The 22,542-nt window shown below is 28.8% G+C and overlaps 1 protein-coding gene across 1 annotated transcript in view; it reads left to right on the top strand.

The window, feature by feature from the left end:
• Positions 1-22,542, top strand: part of Nedd4 (E3 ubiquitin-protein ligase Nedd4) — an 83,497-nt gene that overhangs the window by 24,140 nt on the left and 36,815 nt on the right. Inside the window, exons 2-5 of the mRNA XM_067284374.1 lie at positions 16,126-16,205; positions 19,215-19,296; positions 19,644-19,682; positions 20,720-20,773. Coding sequence (XP_067140475.1) covers positions 16,126-16,205; positions 19,215-19,296; positions 19,644-19,682; positions 20,720-20,773 — 255 coding nt within the window. The remainder of the gene's footprint in view (positions 1-16,125; positions 16,206-19,214; positions 19,297-19,643; positions 19,683-20,719; positions 20,774-22,542) is intronic.

Raw genomic sequence — 22,542 nt, 5'->3', positions numbered from 1 at the left:
ATGCAGGAATATAAGAGAAGTTGGTAAAAGTTAGTGAATACTGAATAAGAAAACAAGAAAACTTGCATTTCCTGACTAATTAGGTTTACAGTTCTGTTGTTGCAAGTTAAAATACAGAATATTTTTGGGAGAAATATTGGAATGATGCATGTATAGTATATAATTTAATTAAAAGCACCTCCCTCTATTACTGCAGCAGTGATCTTGTGATATCAGATTTTTTAAAATTCCTATTAGAGAATCAGTTATGAAATAATAAATTTTCTATACAAAAAAGTATTCATTGCATTAAAAATTTGTTAAAAGATTTTGTTTTGGTTGCTTTTCTGATTTCTTATAAAATTAAACTCATTATTTGTTATATAGACGCTAAATAAGAAATGATACTGTGAATTGTAAATTAATAACACAAGTTATATTTTTTGAAATGAAATTTTCTTTTAAAAATTATTATATTAATTTGGGATTTTTCATCTACGGTATTTTACTAAAGCTAATATGTCGATTAATAATGATTATATATTTTCTATTAGTCACATTTTTATGGCCAACTAACCTATATTTTTATACGTAAAAGCTTTAATAACGCCGAGTGATTATTTTATAAACTTCAGACCTTGATAGTTTTTCCATTTTAATGTTACTTTGATTTCACTCTATCATAGCCCTAAAGTTAATTAATCCTTGTAAAGACTAAATTGAAATTACTTTAACCCGGAGTAGTCGCTATTGAACCTGTACAACCATTTTCTTTAAACACTTCCTTTTCTTTCTCACTTTTAGATACTTTTTTTAAAAGTAGACTAAATAACTCTCTACAACAATTTTGCTACTTTCCTTCTAGTATCTTTAGAATTTTTATTCTATACTTTTATTATTATAAATTTATTAAGCAGTGGAGTTAAGCCCTTACTTGGTATCTGCCGACAAATTTGTAACATTAGAAAACATTACATTATCTATTGTTATACTGATATACGTATTTATTAACAATGAATCATTAACTTGCCAAACATTTTGTTTTAATAATTCTTGCAAAATTAAAGTAGCATTTTTTGTTTATTTTTTTTAAATGCATGGGTAGAATTTAAGAAGCACTAACGTGTCGATTCCGAGTTGCAGACCTTAGCCTATTATTGAAAGCGTAGACGACGAAATTTTTGAGAGTTGCGACAAAATTCACAAAGTCGCGACTAAATAAGCCGAATCAAAGTTAATGGATAAAATAATTTTTATTTTAAAATGGAGATCTTTTGATTAATTTTAGTTTATTTGTAGATTGAAACAAGCAATACTCTGTTTTTTTTTTATTATTATTTTATTGTCAATATTTATAATTAAATTCAGTATATATTAAAAAATGTTTTTGTTTACATTAAAACAAGGATTGAATTGCCAGATTTATAAATTTTTTTTAAACGTAACTTGATGGTTAAGAGGATAGAATTACAGGAAATGAAGTTTTGTGGGAAAAAGTCGCAAGCTTCCCCGACAGTTGTTGAAATACAAGAATTTAATAAAAAGACATTTGAAGAATTAAAATGAAAATAAATTGGCAACAGTTTACGGTTTCACCCAATTATCTTACATAAATTTCTAGTTAATGTTGCATAAACAGTTTCACAGAAATGTGGCTTAATTTTTTTTATAGTGGGTTAATTCATACACAGAATTGACATCTGCCATGCAATTTTTCAAATTTAATATGTACCGTGGATATGAAATAAATAGGCTTTTTTGTTAAGTAAATATTATTTATTAGTTTTGTATTGTGACAGTGTGGAGATTAATTTGTGAAATTTATAAATGTAACCAGTCACTATGACGGGCTGCAATTTTTAATCATACTTTTAATCTATTTAATTTAACATTTATGCTCTCCATCTCTAATTAGTAGTGGCTTGCCCCTGTACATCATACTTTTCCTTTAACAGTGGAGTCCTGCCAGTCATCCATCTAACACCTTTGGGGAGATTTTTGAATTGAAATAGTGTGATATCCGGTTTGTATTCGAAGTTTCTATATAGTTAATCGGGGCCTCTTGCCCCTAAGTTTTCCGTATCTGGTCTTGAATTTCATTTATCTGACACCATTCTTGAGATTAAGGAAAGACAGGAGGACAGACACACTGACGACAGTGGGAATTTATAGGTCTACAATTTTTTTAAATTGGAGCCCAATAAATTTTCTACATTATAACACGCATAAATCTTCTACTGTTTCTAATCAGATGATCCAATAATTGATTATTGGATTAACCATTTATGTGTTTTCTTCTCCTCTAAACATGTAACTGGCTTATTATAATCTTATTGAGTGTAAATTAAAACAAAGTGTTTGGTGTTATATACGAAGACTTGGTGAATTTTTAAGTCATCAGATAAGACCAGACAATTTTACACAATGTTTAGTACCGGCACAAAGAGTTTTACATCATGGGAATTAAGTAGATGTATTAAAAATTAAGAGTCTACTACGGAAAATACAATAGGGAAACTTTAAAATATCAATTTAAAGTATTTCCTCGAATTAATGTAGCGAGAACTAATGAGGAATAATAATAAACCAGATTATGTATAGTGATCGAAATGTAGTAAAATAATTTGAAGTTTAAAATGCACAGAAATTAAGTTATACACAGCAAGGCTCTGCTCCTGGGGGTTTAACCGATCCCTGTTTTTAAAAAATGACAGAAAGCTTAATTTTTTAGGGTAGGGATGGGTTTTTTAAAAAAATGTAAATGCTATTAATCGTCCCATCCTACTGGAGATACACGCGACCCCCATTATCTCCCCACCCACTCGACTTTTAACTACCAAAATTTAATAGCATCGATCCTCCTAATAAACAAACCTCCCTGCAAAATTTCAGAAATTTTCGACAAAAAGCACAGGAATTATTAATCCTCAAACCGGGTGAACGAAATCGTATCCCACATACACTAACATCCACCCATACAAAAATTACCTACGAAATTTTTTGCATTTCTCGACGTTTCAAGATCTCCCCAGTCTAAAAATGTAAAAGTCATGGGGGGAGTCATTTTCTGATCGATCCGCCACACTTTCCCTCTGTTATATATAACACAGGAAAGTAAAATTAAATTAAACAGTGTTTATATAACTTTTATTTTGTACCCGTTCATTTCCTCCTCAGTCTATTGTAATTTGTTACTCTATATTGTAAAAATAACTTCTTTTTTTTTAAAACCTATTCTTTTAAAAATCCCATTCTTTGCTTTGTGTTAGTTTAAATTTTCTCTTTGAATATAGTAAAAATAATTTAAAGATGACATAAGAGGATTTTTATATTTAATTTGAAAAAATTTAGAGGAAATTCGTCCTATTCAGTCACTTTACGATTGAAAATGAGAGAGTTCTTCACACCTGACAAAATTTTTCGAGGGACAGATCCATATATAGTAGTATGTGTATAGTTTTATATTGATTAGTTCTTTATATAATTGTATAGAAACCTATTGTGTCAGTCTCGTATATACGTATATATATATAGTCCACCGTTCCGTTGCGTTAACAAAACCAATTAATTCACGTTTATAAATAAAATAATAAATCATTCGTATTATCTGTAATAAAGTTATAAATGCCTGTCGAGTATTAAAAGTAATTGCAATTATAACTGACTGAAACTTTTTTTTTTTATTATAGTCAGTCAGAATTGCACTTATAATCCTTGAAACTCGTAATTAATCTCTCTATAAGGCTGTATATTAAAAAAAAACAGGAGGAAAACCGCATATTGCGATAGTGTCGAAAATATATATTAATTTATGCCATCATTATCTAAATATATATATATATATATATATATATATATATTTCTGCCAAGGTTATTGTGCTTAGTCCTATATATTTTTCTATTAAAAATCAAATACATGTAAAAAATAATTACAACCTTGACAGGAATAATAAGTTATTTAGGTCTCCTAACAACGAAGGTTTATTAATAATCAAAATTTGAATATTAAGTAATAAATAAATACTGTCGAATCTGTGTTAGCCTGTACTAGATGTGGAAGCGGTGTCCATTAACAAATCTATTAAAATGTCGTAAATTGTTTGGAAATTAGTAGAAAACAGCTCTGTTGAATATATTTCCAAGTACAACTGTAAATATTTTTGAATTACTGTAATGAGAGTCGAATAAACAGATTGCCAGTAACGTAAATTATTTATTAGATTATTATTATTATTATTATTATTATTATTATTATAAATATAAATTTCCAGTATCACGAAAGAATGGAAGCCATTTTTTTTATGTACAGTACAAACTACAAATTTTTAGCGATTTTGTTTATTTTTTTATTTTTTTAATTTAAAAAGGGGGCAAAACACGTGTTAACCGACTGTGAAATGTATTAAAATCAATAGAAGAACGGGTAATTTTGTGGATGTTATTAGTTATTTTTAACGCAGGCACCTGCTTAAACTCGACGTCGCCACTACGCGATTATTCGCGATCCGAAGTGCGAAACGTTTAAATTTAGAAGCCGCGAGTGAATGAGAAATCATTTTTTATTTATCTTCTTCACTTTCCTATAAAAATACATCCAGTGGCAAAAGCTTCCTGTTCGAGCAGTACTCGTTTTACGAATTAATAAACGTTTGTTGTTAAACTGCTTCCTTAAGTTTTTTTAACTCGTGTACGCGCCGGCATATTGGCTGTTTTCCATCTTACCCTATTTTCATCTCTTTCAATTCTCGATGTCTTCGCTTTACAAATTGACAAGACTTTACTCTCACTTTTTTTAATATTTGTAATAATTTGTAATTTCATGCTGTTCTAAAAGCCTGTCTATTCAAACGGACACTTTTGTTTTTTGTTTGTTTTTAATATTAATGTCATGTTTTGTTATAGTTAACATTGGTATTGTTAACGTTTCTGTGTTGTTAATTGCGCTTATTTTTTTTTTAAATTTAAATTTATTTTACAGTTTCTCTCTGCACGATTTGTTTGCTGTCAGCTTCTCGTTTTTCTTTGCAATTTTTTTTTTTTTTTTTTTTTTCGTTTCGTCTGCTGGCTTTGCAGATTTTTAAACTAGTCAGTTGTTTATTCACTGACTTAGTTCTTGCTCTTAACATTGTTTTACAATCGTTAGACTCAATTTTCGTTCGGTAGACGACGTTCGTTCGCCGAGGATAAGCGATGAATTTCAGAATTTCGATCGAGGATCATTTGTGCGAATAGTGTGTTGCTTAGCTCAACGAACTATTTTTGGGTGTTTATATGTCGATCAGATGAGTAAAATTGTTAAAATAGTAAGTTTTTTTTTTATTATTTAGCGACCTTATTTTTCGTTTTTGCTCGCTAAAATGAAGACCTTCGACTTAAATTTGGTCGATTTGTTGCCGATTCGCGTTTAAAAAGTCGAGTTGTTATTTTATTTAAATTCATTTACTCCATAATGATACACGGAAGTAAAAATATTTCGAGCCTACGTTTTATTTAGTGTTAAGTTTAAAAGAATAAACCTTTTCCCTTTGTTGTAATGTTTAGTTTATACAGTATATAATTACAAACCGAACACCGCAACCAGGGCATTAAAAACTATTATTCGTAATCATAATTATAAATAAACAGAAAAATCCAAATGTATGACTGTGTGTGTGTGTTGTGTGCGTACATATACACACACAATATCTATTGTCATAACGTAAAATCATGCATAATTTTATTATTTTTAACTCACTACAATAACACACAAATCATTAATAATTTAAATAGAACAAACGATTTTTCGTATAATTCAAATAAGCGCAATTCATTAAAAAAATAGGAATTGATTTTTTTTCGTAAATTAAAACGTGTATTGTTTTACCGATAGAGTCGGATAATTTTAAAAATTAATTGATAACCGGGTGCAAAAAAAAAAGAAATAAAAAATACCATGTTTTGATAAATGGAAAAGCAAGGTCGTGTATGGATTTATACGGTACATAATTTTATTTACAGACCCGAAACTCGATTTCCGATACGAAGCCGCACGATATTTTCCTGCTGTGTTCAAGGCCAGTGTTTTCTATAGTAGTAAAAATTTAAACACCGGCATGCGAGATGTACCCGAAAAATAAGGCGGTCGAGTCTTGTACCGTTTCGTTACATTACATTTCGTCCTTTTTACGATCCGTACAGGAATAACAACACGCCCCGAAGACGTTAATCGCCTTTAAGTAGTTTAGAAAGTTCGTCTCCAACCTGTCGGGTGGAAAACGTGATTTGTTATCGTGAAAATATCTTGCCGCGTTACTTGCAATTCCCCTTCCTGTACGATGAGCTAATTTACGGGTTATTTTGTTTTACCGTAACGCTTTTTTTTTGGATTACGTAACGTCGATTCGAGATTTTCGACTTTAAAAATTGCCACTTTTAGTAGTTAATTAAAAAATTGGGAAAATAAACGTGTGACACTCGGTTAGATTATATCAATTTATCAGATTTGACGTCACCCCTTATTACCGATAAATATTGGATAGAAGCCAAATTCCATTCGGTATGAAATTTAACGTGGTAAAACATTAATTACGAATTTTTTTTTTTAAGGGAAAATTACTAGTGATTGTTATTGTGATACGCAGTGAAGAAAACGTAAAATATTGGCTTTAATTCTCGATGTATAAAGCTAGGAAATATCGCAACGTGTATATGTGATGTAACACCGCAAACTCAACTGATGCTGTTACACAACGGGATGGTTACGGAACGGTCACGGATGAGTAATAAATCACTGAAATTATTATGAGATCGTTTAAGCATTCGTAAGACATGTGGAAATTAATGTCGTTCTTACTTCACCTGTTTAAATAAATGCGAAAATAACGTACAGGAAACGAATGGACTGTTAATTATTTACTGGAAATTATCGATTAATTATTATTATTACTACTTTTTTTTATTTTTATTTTTATTTAGTGGAAAAAGTTCTTTATCACTTGTAAATATTTCTGCTGAGTTACCTTTGTGACGACAGTTTTATTTTATTTTTGTAATTTTAGAAATGTTACAGTAAAAATGTTATGAGAAATATCGTTTATATAAGCGATATTTTTCGTATTAAGTAATACGAGTAGATTATATTGCTTTTTTTTTTTGTATATTTAAAAAAATTGCTTAAGTATTAATCATATGAAGTGTATGAATTTAAACATTTTTTAAACTTGTAATGATCTTAATATAAATTAAATTCTTATAATTCAATAACATAGTTTTAATTGTTTTGAAAAATTATGTTAAAAAAAGCAACGAAAAGCAATTTCAATTTGGTTGGACAAATTCTAAACCAAGTTTCTTTTATCGAAGTAATTTAAAAAATGTATCATTTTGATTATTTTTCTGCCATTACTTTAATAAAGATATACAGTGGACCTTTGTTATAGTGCTGCTCACTATACCGCGCACTCGGTTACAGTGCGGGCGATATTCGCGACGCGATAAGCTCGAACGCGTTTATACGGGTCCGTGCGGCATTAGTGAGTAGCACATTGTATTGTTACTGCGTATTGAGTAATTGTGTATGTATTGAGTTCCCGAATGTATTTTGAATAGTGTTTAATTATTGTATGCGTGATGAGTAAAAGAAAAGCTTACAGTGTGAAAGAAAAGCTTGACATTATTGCTAAAGTAAAGAGGTGAACTGCATTACACCGTGCCGCTCGGTATAATGTGGTTCGCCTTACAACACGGGTGTTGTTTCCCGTCCAACGTGCACGTTATATCGGGGGTCCACTGTAGTTGTAAATTGCTGATTTTTTTCATATCCAAACATGTTAAAAGCTAGATTATTTTTAGAATTAAGTAGATTAGTTAGATCAAATTCTATAACTTGCTTTAATTTATAATTGCTTAGTTATAGCCTGAAAATAATTTAACTTTTAGCTCTATGAAGATGTTCTTATGGAAAAATTTATACCGAAACACCTTTTTACTTTCCAGTAATATTTATTGTGGAAAAGGTGTGAATTTCTTGACATCTTGTATCAGTTTTATTTATAAATTACCTTCTTATCAAATTAAAAGTCTTACAAAATAAAATTTAAATATTTTGTGATCATGAAAATATCCATTAAAAAAAAAAAGGAAACTTCTGAATTTTTTGATTATTTCTCACAATGAAGTGTAATATAAATGACACAAGGCTTACTTTATGTCTATTTAATTCTCTTTTTTCATTTGCCGAGACGCGTTTTGGGTCTTTACCCCTCTTCTGTCGGCTTCTTCCATTTAGTTGTTATACATTTAATTTTCTGAAAATATATAATAGTGTGGCCTTTGCCTTTAAAACGCTAAAATACTCATAAAAGCTTGGGTTCTTAAGTGGCACTTAGCGCTCGTCTTACAGCTCGACAAGCTGTCGGCATCCTGCTCTCGAACCTGTGTCATTTATATTAAACTTCATTGCAATAAATAATCAAATAAGAAGTTTGACACAGTTTAATTAATATGTATGTATGTGTTTATTTATAATTTTCAAACAAACCAAAATTCAGAATTGTATATTTTACATTAAAAAGTGTAAAGATGATGATAACCCTAATAATGTATTGGTTTCCTAGATAAGTCAATCAATCTCTCGAAGGTTGTTGGTTAACCACATTGGGAATCTCTGCTGTGGACGACGATTATAATTACAAATTATATGTTTAAGAAAGGATTTTAATATGTCTGTATGGAAGTAAACTATTTTCATTGATCACATGTTTTCGATACTGAAATAACTTTATGTTTATCTCGAATATAAAGTTACATACATATCAGTATATAACTTGTGTATACAGTATATATAACAAATTTATTATATATATATTTGTTAATGATACTAATGAAAATTGATAACTTAGTGGTGAAATGTGTTTTGAGTAAGATGATAAATAAGTACATTTGTATCTAAAAAATATTTTGTGGAATTCATAAGATACATACAGCGTATATAAGTATATTATTACATAATATATTAGTATATACTAGCAAATTATTGATATGTTTACATTAATAAATCTTATATCCTGGTATATACAATTACATATTTGCTATTATAAGTTTTTCTATGTTCATACCTGTTGTTCTAGATTATATATTTTTAACGTGTGTTTTTTGTTTCATTTTTTTAATATACATTTTTATTATATTATAGAAAATTAGAAAAATATTTATTGTTTCTTTCTATTATATTGAAAGTTTAATTAATATTTTTCATTACTGTTGATTGTTTGTATTAGTTAAAAGTTAGTACAAACATGGATTTAACATAATTTATTTTATTTTATTTCTAAACTGATAACTGAATTTATTTTAAAATTAATATTTATATTATCTTAGTCAATATTTTTTGTATAGTGTTTATACTTTTTATAGCCTATTATTGATATTTATGGTACACTCTAAAAGAAATTTTAAGCCTATACATTCATTTGATGAATATAATATATATAATAATAGTAAAAAGGATGAGAACAATATGATATATTTATATAATGTATTTTCCATTATTGCTTGTTATGGAAGCCAGTTCTAAATCTCCTTAATTGGGAATGTATTTAACTATATTGAATCCAACTTCAGCCAATAAACCATTGTAAGCTTCTAGAACTTCAGATGAAACAAAGATTTAAAATCAAACGGCATTAGCATTTTTTGACTTAAAATTTCAATGCGAGAACGAATGATGCAAGTGCTTTAACTCCAAGGGTTGAAAATGTTTCCAGTTAAAGTCTACAAGAATTGGCTTCCATAGCAAGCAGTAATAGAAAATATATTAATCATGGTGCCAAAATTCAAGGACTGTAAGAATTAAAGTACAAAAAAAGAATTGTTTACTAACATTATATATTGAAATATATTTTTCGTCAATCCATACTGAAAAGAATTATTTTAATATGTGACGACGATAAATAAGTACAGAGATAAACCTTGATGGATTGAAAACTTAAATACCGATCATACAACTGCAGTATGATTCATTAATTTCCAATTGAAATCATTTCCAGATCTTTGTTTTTCAATGATATGTATTTTTTTTTTTACTGCTTTATTATTCTAAAACTCATTAGGATTAATTGATCAAAATGGAGTTAAGATTATTTTTGTATTTTTCAATTATTATTTAAATAAAAGTTTCCGTGTCAAGGTAACATGTAGTTACTAATTTCTAAGTTAGTTTAGTCACATTAAAGCAATTTTTTTAATATACACTAAATTAATATATTATTAATTGATAATTTTAATTTACTTCCGTTGTCACAAGAGAGCAATTTATAAATGTTTCCATATAAAATATATATGTAATATATTTAGTTTGTATTACTCGCTTAGATTAGAATGTTAAGCAATCTAGAAATTTGAAAAATATATTAATATTTCATAAAGCATGTTTGTGTTGTGATGCAATAATGCATTGTTAAAGGTCATAAATATATCCGTTTCTACTAAACCTATTTAATAGTTTATTTATATATAGATTGTCTTTGAATGTATTTTGTGGGATCTACTAATAGAAATTTTTATGTTCGATGTCAAATATTCATATTTTTTTTTTATTCTGTAAAGAATAAATTCCCTTTTCTTACGTTCTCTCGTTTCAAAATGAACGATTTTTATCAGAATTTCTATAATAATATCTGGAAATTCCAATACCAGATGAAATTTGATAATTATCTTAATTTCTAAGAATCTAATTGGAAATAAAGGAAAGCTCATTATATATTTGTTTCTAGAAGTTAAAAGAAAATAAAAAAAAAATAATAATATTCAAAAAAGTTCTTACATTAGCTAGCTTTTACAGTAACTGTTCAAGTTATTTCGTGTAAAATTTTTGAAATTATTTATCGTATTTAATCGCAATAGTTATATCTTGTATATTGTCCAGTGGTTTAACCTTTGTTTAAAATTGTTGCTTAATCATCATTTATTACAAATAGTGAGATGTGATATATACAGTATCAAAATCACTGTTACTGAAACTGTCAATAGATTTCACAACAAAAAGTATTTTTTATATGAAATATTTAGTATAATATTCCATATTTAAAATACTTTTCGTTGTGAAATCTATTGACAATTTCAGTGTGAACACAATTTTATATGCATACATATAATGTTTCAAAAATGAACTGATTGCTATACGATCCAATTATACTGTGTTTTTCATATTAATTATGAAATAAAAAATTTTGATGTGGCTGGCATGTGTAAGCATTTACATAGAGCTACAGCATGTGTCAAGAGAATATTTTACCTCAAATATGTGGCGTTTTTCGGTACACATTACATTGATTGTATTAAAAATTTTACGAGCTATTAAATGTACAGACTAAGAAATTTAATCCATTAATCTGCTTTTTCTTTTAAGGAGATACATAACACTGAAAAGATTAAATAAACACACAAGAATACGTCATAAAATGAAGATGACAGTATTAATTCAACTCATTAATTCGGAAATACCGTAGAGGTCTCAAAATAATCGTTGTGAAATTGCATCAAATCTAAATATTAGAAGATAGCTATGTTAAATACTATATCTCCTTTACTAGACCCCCAGAGGGATACCCGTTTTAAGAATATCCCTTTGAGGTTTAATTGAAGAAATACAGTATTTAGTCTAAATTAACTATAGCTATGAGCAGTTATATTGCTTTAAAATTATAAAATTTGTCTTTAACATTAAAAAAAAGTTGATAAATTTTGATAACAATATGCGATAAAAATTTTGTTTTTCGTTTTTAACATCAGATTCTTTGACTGGATCTTTCACGATTTGTTTTTCCTCTCAAAAAACTATCGTGAAAATTTTTAAAAAGAACTACTGTATTATTTTGATTTAAATAGATAATGGATGATAATTTTCTCATAAATTAGTGAAGGATATTAGATAAACTACAAAGCTATGAAGTATAATGCTTGTATGTGTATGTCTATATTATTCTCTAGTAAATAATAAATGTTATATAAACAATGCAAATATAGAGTGAAATTGTGTAATAAAGTAAATAAAATTCATAAACTTATCATAATACTCGACATGTATTTATTAAATTGTGGATTAATTTAAGTAATGTACTGTTTTATTTGAATAATAAACTGCCCATGATTAGTAACTACATCCAGTCTTTAAAACTTGAAATAATAACCTTGTCTAACAGTGGCGCACACAGGATTTAATCTTGTGGGAGCAAAGTTAAACAGATAAAAGAAATTTTTAATGCAAATTCAATAAAATTTTCCATTATGTGATTGCTAATTTATAGGTAATGCAGAAATGGAAGACATCACACAATATAAATAAAAAAATGAATTTTGATTAGGAAAAAATTTTAGGAAAATTTACTTGTTTTCTTTTCTTTTCTTGGGGGTGCTAGGGCCCCCTTGGCTGTCCTCTGGGTGTGACACTGTTGTCTACTATCAACAATTTTTGAAAAATTAGGGAAATGCCGTAAAATTAATAAATACTATAAACTGTGGTAGGTGTGTACTGTATTTATTTAACAAGTAAACTTTAATAAAAAATGTATAGAGTATTGCTATTTTAAAATCTTATTGCTGTATGCATGAATTAACACACATTATAATGAAAGATATCAGCTGCCAATTTAAGTATACAGGTATCCCTTGATTAATGCGGTTAATTAATCCCTCGACGCTACCATGTATATAAAAATCGCATTAATCAAATACAGTATCTATGTTAAGTAAAGACGGCTGTATAGCTGCATTAATTAAAGCTGCTGCCATTATATAAAGGGATTGCCCATTAATCAAATTCTGTGTTAAGCAAGGGATACCTGTAATTTCTTTTTCAAAACAAAATTTTCATAAATACTTAAATACTTTATTTAAAATGGACATCAAACAGATACGTGCAAAGGAAATAATAGCCATCCTCAAATAGTAAGTGCAAAAGAAATATGCGATTTGAAATGGTAGCTGTGTCTATTTTGTGAATAAAATTGATATATTTTTATGTTATAATACTGTTAACTAGTAGAAAATAGTAATGAAATCAAATAGTCGAATACTGTCAGATTTTTTTATAAGCTATTTATAAACTGCTTATGATACAGAAGAAAGATGAATCACATATCTGAAGAATTTTAATAATTTGAATTTGATTAATATTAGGTTGTTCAATAAGATAAGAGTTGACGCTATTAGGTTCGTCGCTTTATTTCTCTAAAAATAGTACTACTATTTTATGAACACTTGTGAAGTTTCATGTAGATCTGTCAACTCATTAGTATATTTACAGCTGTTCAAAGTTGATGTGTCACTGTATTTTTTTACAATGGAAAAAATTGAATATCGTGCAGTGATAAAATTCTTATTTTTGGAAGGTGTAGCACCAAAACAAACTCATGAACGATTGTTAAAAGTGTATAAGGACTCTTCAACTTTAATTAGAACAGTAGAAAGATGAGTTACTGAATTTAAACATGGTCATACAAGTCTTGAAGACGATCCATGTGAAGGACGTCTAAAAAGTGCAACACCAGAAATCATAGCAAAAATACAGCATACGGTTTTGGAAGATCATCGATTAACTGAGAGAGATTTAGCAGAAGCCCTAGGGATCTCATTAGGCTGTGTGAGCAATATTTTGGCTGAAGTTTTGGGTTACAGAAAGCTGTGTGCACAATGGGTGCCATATTTGCTAACAATGGAACAAAAACACATTCAAATGTGACTTTCTCAGCATCATTTGGAGCGTTTTAGAAAGGATAAAAAGGATTTTGTGCGTCGTTTTATCACTATGGATGAGACTTGGGTCTATCACCATGATCCCAAATCAAAACAAGAGGCTAAGGAGAGGTGTGAATCTGGTACTTCGGCTCCAAAGCAAGTTTGGGTCCAGAAATCGGCCAAGAAGGTGTTAGCATCAGTTTTTTTGGGATGCAAAAGGAATTTTGTTCACGGATACCTCCAAATTGGTAAAACAATAAACTCAGATTCTTATTGTAACCTTTTGGACCAGCTGGATGAAAAATTCGTGAGTAAAAGAGCTGGTTTACAAAAGAAGAAAATCATTTTTCATCAAGACAATGCACCCTCTCACACAGCTCAAAAAACCCTCGCAAAAATCAGTGAATTAAAGTATGAGTTGTTGCAACGTTCACCCTATTCGCAGATTTAGCTCCCTTTGACTTCTGGCTGTTCTCGCATCTCAAAAATTCATGCGTGGGAAACGATTTTCATCGAACGAAGAGGTAATAGCAGCTGTGGAAGCGTATTTCGACAGTCTTCCGGATTCTCACTTCAAGGATGGAATCCATAAATTAGAAGATTACTGGAACAAGTGTATTGAAGTTCAGGGAGATTATATTGAATAATAAAATGTATTTCAAACCATAAAATTATGTTTTTCTTATCAAACAACAAAACTTATTGCACAACCTGGTAAGTGCTTAGGAAAAAGAGTGACTGGAACAGGACATGAATCTGCAGCATCCACAAACTTCTGAAAATGGGTCAGCCACATTACTGAACTCAATATTTCTCAGTATTAAATTGGGTCTTCTAAATAATTTTAGCTAATTGTACTTATTAAAAGTATTATGAGGGGTGATTTAGTCTATCTCTAAATCAAATTTCAAAATACAGTAGAGCATCGATTATCCGACCCCCGATTAACCGACTTATCGGTTAACCGACCGTGTTCTAGTCGGCAAATTCAAATGTCTGCTAGTGATGTGGCGCTACAATATTTGGTTATGTCTTGGCTACTTTAATATTATTTTTGTTAAATTTGTGCATGTTTTAGCTGGCAGCACTGGCTCGATCATGAAAGGGAGGCTAGTATTTAAACCAGGCCTAATATACTATACTAATAATGTATTTTTCATACTTTTCGGTTATTCGACTTTTCAGTTATCCGACCAATCCCAGTCCCCAATTGAGTCGGATAATCGATGCTCTACTGTATATTTATAGATTATAAATAACTTGGAATTCTGTCCGATGATTCATTATTTGATTTATATAATTTTTGGAGTTGTTTGAATTTTGTACGATGAATCCGTAATATTTGTTTTTGCATTTGGCAGTTTAACTGAAGATAGCAACTAGTATCATTTCTTGTGTAAAAAAGCTATTGCTAAGGTAAAATTAGATATTATTTTTATTAGTCTGTCATATTACAATTCAATACAAAAAATTTAATTATGCATAAGACTCAAACTCTGCAAGCATGGAATATATCATAATAAATAGCAACGAATTGAACCTTAAAAGCAATTCCAAGATAATCTATTGCAAATTCTAACATTTTCGATCTTCACAAGAGATCTTCCTCAGGATTTTTCAAATTGGAATGTGGAAATGGAATGTTGTTAAGAATTATTTAAGAAACGTATAAACGAGAATTTTTAACTAATTCTCTTAAAAGTTCTCTGGATGTGGCATGGGTTGATCATGTTTGTTTATTTTATGTCAGTTTACCAATAAAACGGGTTTTCGATATTTGTAGAGCCTTCTTTTCATTAACTGACATGCTTAGTTTTCATTAACATCCTTTAGAGACCACATATTATATTTTACGTGTAATTGTAAAACAATAATTACTTCGAAAATACAGGGTGACCAAAAAGTTGTGCAGTGAGAAATTCATAATGACGTTAAAGTTATATGCAGCATTTCGTAGAGACCTGTAAGTTGTCCGTCTCACATTTCCACTTTGTGTTAGATGGCCAATTGCATAATCTCTCATGGAATCTGGCCTGCTAAGTTTTTGGACCTCATTTTTGGATTTCTGTGGGACATTTCTGGCATTTGCTGTAGGAGAAACTGCAATATTATACATAAAACTTCATTTTTATTATACTTAAATCTTTTTCATTGCACAGTTACTTTTTGGACACTGCATAACAAATCTGCATTTAGAATGATTCATAATTTTAGAAGTTTTTTAAGAAACTGTAAAAGTTTTTATCTATTTCTGCATAAGCAAAAAACAAAACTTTTTCATAAATACATTTGCATTCTATAAATACTTGTTTATACATTGATTTAATGATTTCATTTATTTTTACTTCTAAATGTAAACTAAGTTATATTTCAGAAAGTGTTTTAGAAACTATAATGTTTCTTCACAAAGTAAATTTTAATTTTACCTTGCAGAATGAAGGACCACCAAGGCTTCTGAGGTTGAAAATTGTTGCTGGTCATAATCTTGCCAAGAAAGATATATTTGGAGCCAGGTAGAAATTACAAAATTAATTATATTACATTATTATTTCATTATTATTTTTACAATGCTGATGTTTTTACTTTCCTGGCTGTTATATATAAAAGAGGAAAAATATGGTGATCGGTCAAAAAATGATTCCCCCAAGATTTTTACATTTTTGGACTTAAGACACCTTGAACATCGAGAAATGCAAAAAAAATAGGGGGTAATTTCTGTATGTATGGATTTCAGTGTGGGGGGAGACGATTTTGTTTACTCACTTTGAAGTTTAATAACTCCTGTGCCTTTTGTCAAAAATTTCTGAAATTTTGTAGGAAGGCTTGGGTATTAGGAGATTTGATGCTGTTAAATTTCGGTGGTTAAAGGTCTAGGGAGTGGGGAAAGAATGAGGGTTGTGTGTATCTCCGGTAAGGTCGGACAATTTTACTTGTTAACATTTACAATTTTTTTAAAACTCATCCCTACCCTCGAAATTAAGGTTTTTGCCATTTTATAATAGTTAAAATATAAAAAGTTTTTTAATGAAATATGATAATAGATGACACCACCAAAATTATAAATGTTGCCAGGAAAGTTGAGCAACTCAGCTTGTTGGTTTTTATATTAATGTGATATAATTCTCAAATATAAATATACATACAAGACTTAATGAGAAAAATATTGAGTATTTTTAATGTGAAACTATGAGGATCATTCAAAAAGAAATGAGCCAGAGGCTGGAATGTGAAAACCAATGACAGAATTGTAATATTGTTGCGTGTGTAAGAATATGTGGTTCCGACAACAGCACGGAAGATCACAGGCCGCTGCCAGAGAGTCACAGGTGCATACCACTTGACTACAAAGCTAGCAGAAGCACATGTCAATTGTCCACCGTGGTCACTTGTGTTTACCGCAGTGGACGATTGACACGCTGCTCCTGGGTAATGACTCCATCAACCAGCTGGACAATGTCATCGGTAATGTGGTGTGGTGTTTCTGACTGTGCATCATCGGCTAACAACAACAGTCTTTTCCTGAAGCACTTGTGCCACGCCTTGACTCCTGCAAGGGACATGCAGTGTTCACCATACACTTGTGACATTCTTTGATGAATGTCCGTTCCCCCTACTTCCTCTGTCAGAAAACAAACAACACCGCTTTGCTCTTCTTTTGACACCTCCATTTCACTGTTTACAACACGACTGACCGCAAAGGTTGATTGATGCGTGCTTCTGCTAGCTTTGTATTCACATGATATGCACCCGTGACCCTCTAGTGGTGGGCTGTGATCTTCCGTGCTGTTGTCGGAACCACACATTTTTAGACACTCAACAATATTACAATTCTGTCATCGGTTTTCACATTCCAGCCTCCGGCTTGTTTCTTTTTGAATGATCCTCATATATCATCTGTAAAGATGTAAATTATAAAAATCGGTATACTTATAAGGATATCAACTGGTCTAAGAAATGCTACACAACAGCAAAACAAAGAGAGTTAAAAAAAAAAGACTAATGACATTTTTTGAAGACCTCAAAAGAAAGGGGTAGAAAATGACTTTATACATTAGAAAAAGAGATGTTTAATGGAAAGAAGTAAGGTTATGGTAGGAGATAAGAGAAAATGAGGGCATATGGTATGCTGAAGAATTTTAAATGTGGGAAAGAAAGTAGTTAGTATTAGACATAGAGATGATCTACTGAAAGCTCGGAAGTGGATTGACAAAGTGACAAAGAAGCATAACCAAGATAGGCAGAGAAAGAAGAAGAAAAGACATTTTAACATATAGTCAGGTTTTTTGAATAACTTGGAGTGATTTAAAAAAAAATTTACTTTACTAATTTAAAAGAAAAAGAAATTAGTTTCTTGAAATTAATAGTTGTATGTATTTAGCTTGAAAGGTGACAGTTAATTGGGATCTTAATGTTCCTCTGCTCTTAGAATTTTGAATTCAGATGAAGTGTGGAATATTTTTTGAAGTTTTAATCTGTATTACATTGGAGTTTCAAACTTTGTTTCTATGTTGTATTAAGTTGTTGTTGTATTATGTTGTATTAATTAGCACCTCTGATGTGTCAAGAGATTCAAAGGTTTTTGTTATTTTTACTAATATAAATGACTTCTCCAGTAAAGCAGTCTTTAATTATATTTTTTTTTTTTACCAAAAGAGCAATAAACTGTAACATTGCTCTTTTGTAATTACGACAATTTGTGTAATGTAAGTGACTGGTGGATTGCAAGCAACAGCAAATAATAAGTTGACGAGCTTACAGAAGAAACCATTTGAATTGGTTAGCTGTTATATAAGAGGCATTCAAAAAGTTTTCAGAAAATGTAAATAAAAAGATGTAAATTGAATTTAGTGCTTTATTTTTAGAGATACGTTCCATTTAAATTAAAACAATTTTCCATAAGGTGTTGGCATCCTTCTAAGCTCTTCCAGTAGAAATCAGTTGTCTTTGATTCTAGCCACTACACTACAAAATGTTTCACTTGATCTTTTGACTGCCAGCAAATGCTTTTTTTAAATTTGGGAATCGAAAAGTCCGATGGGGCCAGATGTGAATACCGGATAAAAGTCTCGACAAGTTTTTGCTCGCATCAGTTAATCATAAATATATCTGTTTATGAATAATAATCACTTTCTGGGAACTTTTTGAATGTCTTGAGTATGTTGAATTTTGTTTAAGTTTGATTTTATATGCTTTTTTTAAATACTGTTTTGGAATATTATTACTTAATTTACTTCGTATGATACATATAAATCTTTGAATTAGTCAGATTTTAAATAAAAAATAAATTAACGAAAATAATGGCCATTAGGTCTATTTTTATCAAGTTTTTTCTCCTTTTTACAAGAATTGTATAAAGTTTTTATTATTTTATCTTATAATGCTATGAATTCATTGTTTATATTTTTATATTGTATTTACACTTTGTTTTTTAGCATATAAAATGAAAGGACGTAGAAAAAAAATCATCAATTAGTCATTTGAAAATTGTTTAAATGTTTCTAATATCTCGTAACTTTTTATAGTGATCCCTATGTTCGGATTGATCTTGTAAAAATAAGCAACGATGAAGTCATTGATTCAGTACATACGAAAACGAAGAAAAAGGTATTTTTCGAATAATAATTACCGAAGAATATTAAAAGATTATGTTAATGAAATTTTAAACTTTGATTAATGTTTGTATACAGTAATTTAGGATTATATTTTGTAGTTAATTATCATAATTTCTACACAATGAGTAATGTTTTTTGAAGGAATAAATGGTTGTTAATATTTAATCAACACTATTATTGATAAATTTCATTTAAATTGAGTTAATTACTTTTATTAATAGAATCCTATAAATAGAAATAATGAATTCTATTGTAATATGCTAGAATTATTTTCTTATTAAGAATTTATTATTATTATTATTATTATTAGTAACTGATTATTTCTATTATAAATTTCAGACATTAAATCCACGATGGGAAGAGGAGTTTGTATTTCGAGTAAGTTAACTAAATATTGATATAGTTAAATGCTTAAAAATATAAATTTTATTGTATTTGATATTCTTGCAGTATATATTTGACAATTGGTTATTAATAAAGCAATGTAAAAATCAAAAAATGTTTATCTACATATTTATCTACATATTTGGTTCAGTGAAACATGCAGGATATATCTTTATTGATTGTATATTATACACACACGTCCGAAACTTAAGGACGGACAACATTTGTACACGAATAGAGAGAACTGTAGACGAATACAGACAGATATGGCAAGAACTGTATTACTTGATGTCTAATACAAGGCAATACACAATAACTTGTAGGGTTTTACAAATCAAAGCAATAAACATCTTTGGTGTAAAAGATATATACAGCAATTGGACACAGGTGGAGAATGGATGGAAAGTGCTTACCAATACCCAGACAGAGGGACCTGTCAGTATGAAATATGTCCACCTCAAACTGTGATGCAGCACTAACAATGTTATGGCAGGGTTGTCACCAATTGGCTTGGTGACTTTTTACAGCCATCACCACTAGAAATTGTGCTCATACTTAAGTTTTAAATATGTGCTTATGGGTAGAGGGCAAAAGCCTGATACATCTTGATCTAGAAGGTGTATTGACACACATTTTCATTCCAGGGATGCAATTATCATCATCACTATAATCCATATTATTATCTTGTCATATGAATTTTGGAAGTATTCCATTTTGAAAATTTTTGGCTAAACAATTTTAGAAACAAAGGTTACATTTATAAATAATAATTTTTTATTTGTTGCACATATTTCATTTGGATAACATCTCACAGTATCTACAATATATACACATATATAATATATTTTTTTAATGTAATGTTACATTATATGGTAGCAAATACAGTTTTAATTATAATAAATATGAGAAATATTTGTATTTGCTTGCATACAAGCTAATCTAAATGTATTTTATTTAATTTATTTGTTAATTTTTTTATCTTGAAATTGATGAATTACATTTCAACAATTTTTTATTTTATTATTCTATAGGTAAGACCTCAGCATCATAAGATGGTGATGGAAGTTTTTGATGAAAATCGATTGGTTAGTGATCAGTATTAATTATTAAACATTAAAAAAAAACAGAGAATATAGATTTCTGTAAGAAAAATTATTGCTGGCATACGACATATTGTTTTTCTACAAAAGTAGGGGATGTTCTGTATCTGGTATTCTCATACACAAGGCTAACATTGATTTACGATTTATTGTTTCTTGCCTGGTAGTTATAAGATAAATTTATGGTTTCTTATTGATTTTCAGTTTATACTATATTTACACACACAATTAATTTTTCTCTCTATAAAATTACTTTCACTTTATGAAAAGTTTCCTTGTAAAAAATATCTTTTTATGTGATGATATCTTAAATAACAGCAAATACAGTTTCAATTGTAATAAGTATCTGTATTTGACAATTTAAAAGAATAAAAAGTGGGATTCAGATAATATTTAATAACAGTAATTATCAATATACAAATTTAAAATTATTGATAGTTTGTAAAGTATATTTAAAGGATTTTCTGAAAATTAAATAGTTTTTACGTTAGTTAAAACTATTTACTATTAACGATTGAAACATTTTCATATTTAAAAATTTATGACTAGTTGTAATAATTTTTCATGTTGCTAGGAATAATGTATAACATTTAATATAATTATTTTTATCGGATCGTGTTAGAATTAACTTACAAGAAAATTAATACCATATAAAAGAACTCAGAAACCGAAAACACTCACAATATTAAAATTATTACATTTTTTTAAATTTAATTTAATCTGTTCAAATCAAACAGATAATGGCAGCAACTCTTCTAAAATATTATCATGTCCTTCCAAAAAATAATGCTATGAAATTTAAGTGAGTGCGTGACGCAGAAAATTTTATATGAATTGATAATAATGTCGTAAATGTGGGGGTGATGTATTTAGACGATAAAATACATCATTTTTAATGAATTCTGATTTACTGTTGTAATAAAATAACATATATAATTGATATATAATTTGAAACAGTATATAGATATGCAATGTAATAATAGATATTGACAGATAACGAGAGATAATTGTTGAGATTGCAAAATGCAGTCGATATCATTGAAAGAAATTTTTTAAAAATTTAAAAAGAAAAAAAAAGTAATAAAAATATTTGAATTTGAAATATGTCAAATATCGACAGATAGTGTTGTTTGTAAATAATCTATTTGAATAGCTTTTCTATTTCGCAATTATTGCAGGAAAATTATAAATTTGGTAAGAGATCACAAAAATTTCTGGTTGGTTCTGAAGTAAATGTTGTCTCCTTGAAAAATAATTGAGAAAAAACTGTTCAATTCGATGATGTCATAACTAATTTTATCATAAATTAAATATTTGTACTACTGATTGATTTGTATTTCGAGTAAGTTAACTAAATGTTGTTATAGTTAAATGCTTAAAAATATAAATTTTATTGTATTTGATATTCTTGCAGTATATATCATAATTAATAATAATAATAATAAACACTGTATTTTTAAGTTAAAATACAGTGTTTAACTGAACAAGAGTGATTTAGATTTGTGGAAAGACATTTTGATAGATTTCCAGTTTGAAATTCTATAATCTGAAAATGAATAGGAAATGAATATTTGAATAATTATCTTACTTTAACTTGTATTTATTAAACTGTACAATTTGAACTTTTAGCATTTTTATATTTTTTCTAGAGCATTTCTTTATTTTCATTTAATGATATTATCCTACATTTATTTTCAAAAACTGAATTTAGTTATTAATTATATTTTAGTGTAGTAGTAATTATTTTTATATTT

This window comes from Centruroides vittatus, unplaced genomic scaffold (assembly GCF_030686945.1).
Source record: "Centruroides vittatus isolate TY-2023 unplaced genomic scaffold, ASM3068694v2 scaffold_1172, whole genome shotgun sequence".
In the NCBI taxonomy this organism is placed as follows: domain Eukaryota; kingdom Metazoa; phylum Arthropoda; class Arachnida; order Scorpiones; family Buthidae; genus Centruroides; species Centruroides vittatus.
This window is presented reverse-complemented; position numbering and strand designations above follow the sequence as displayed.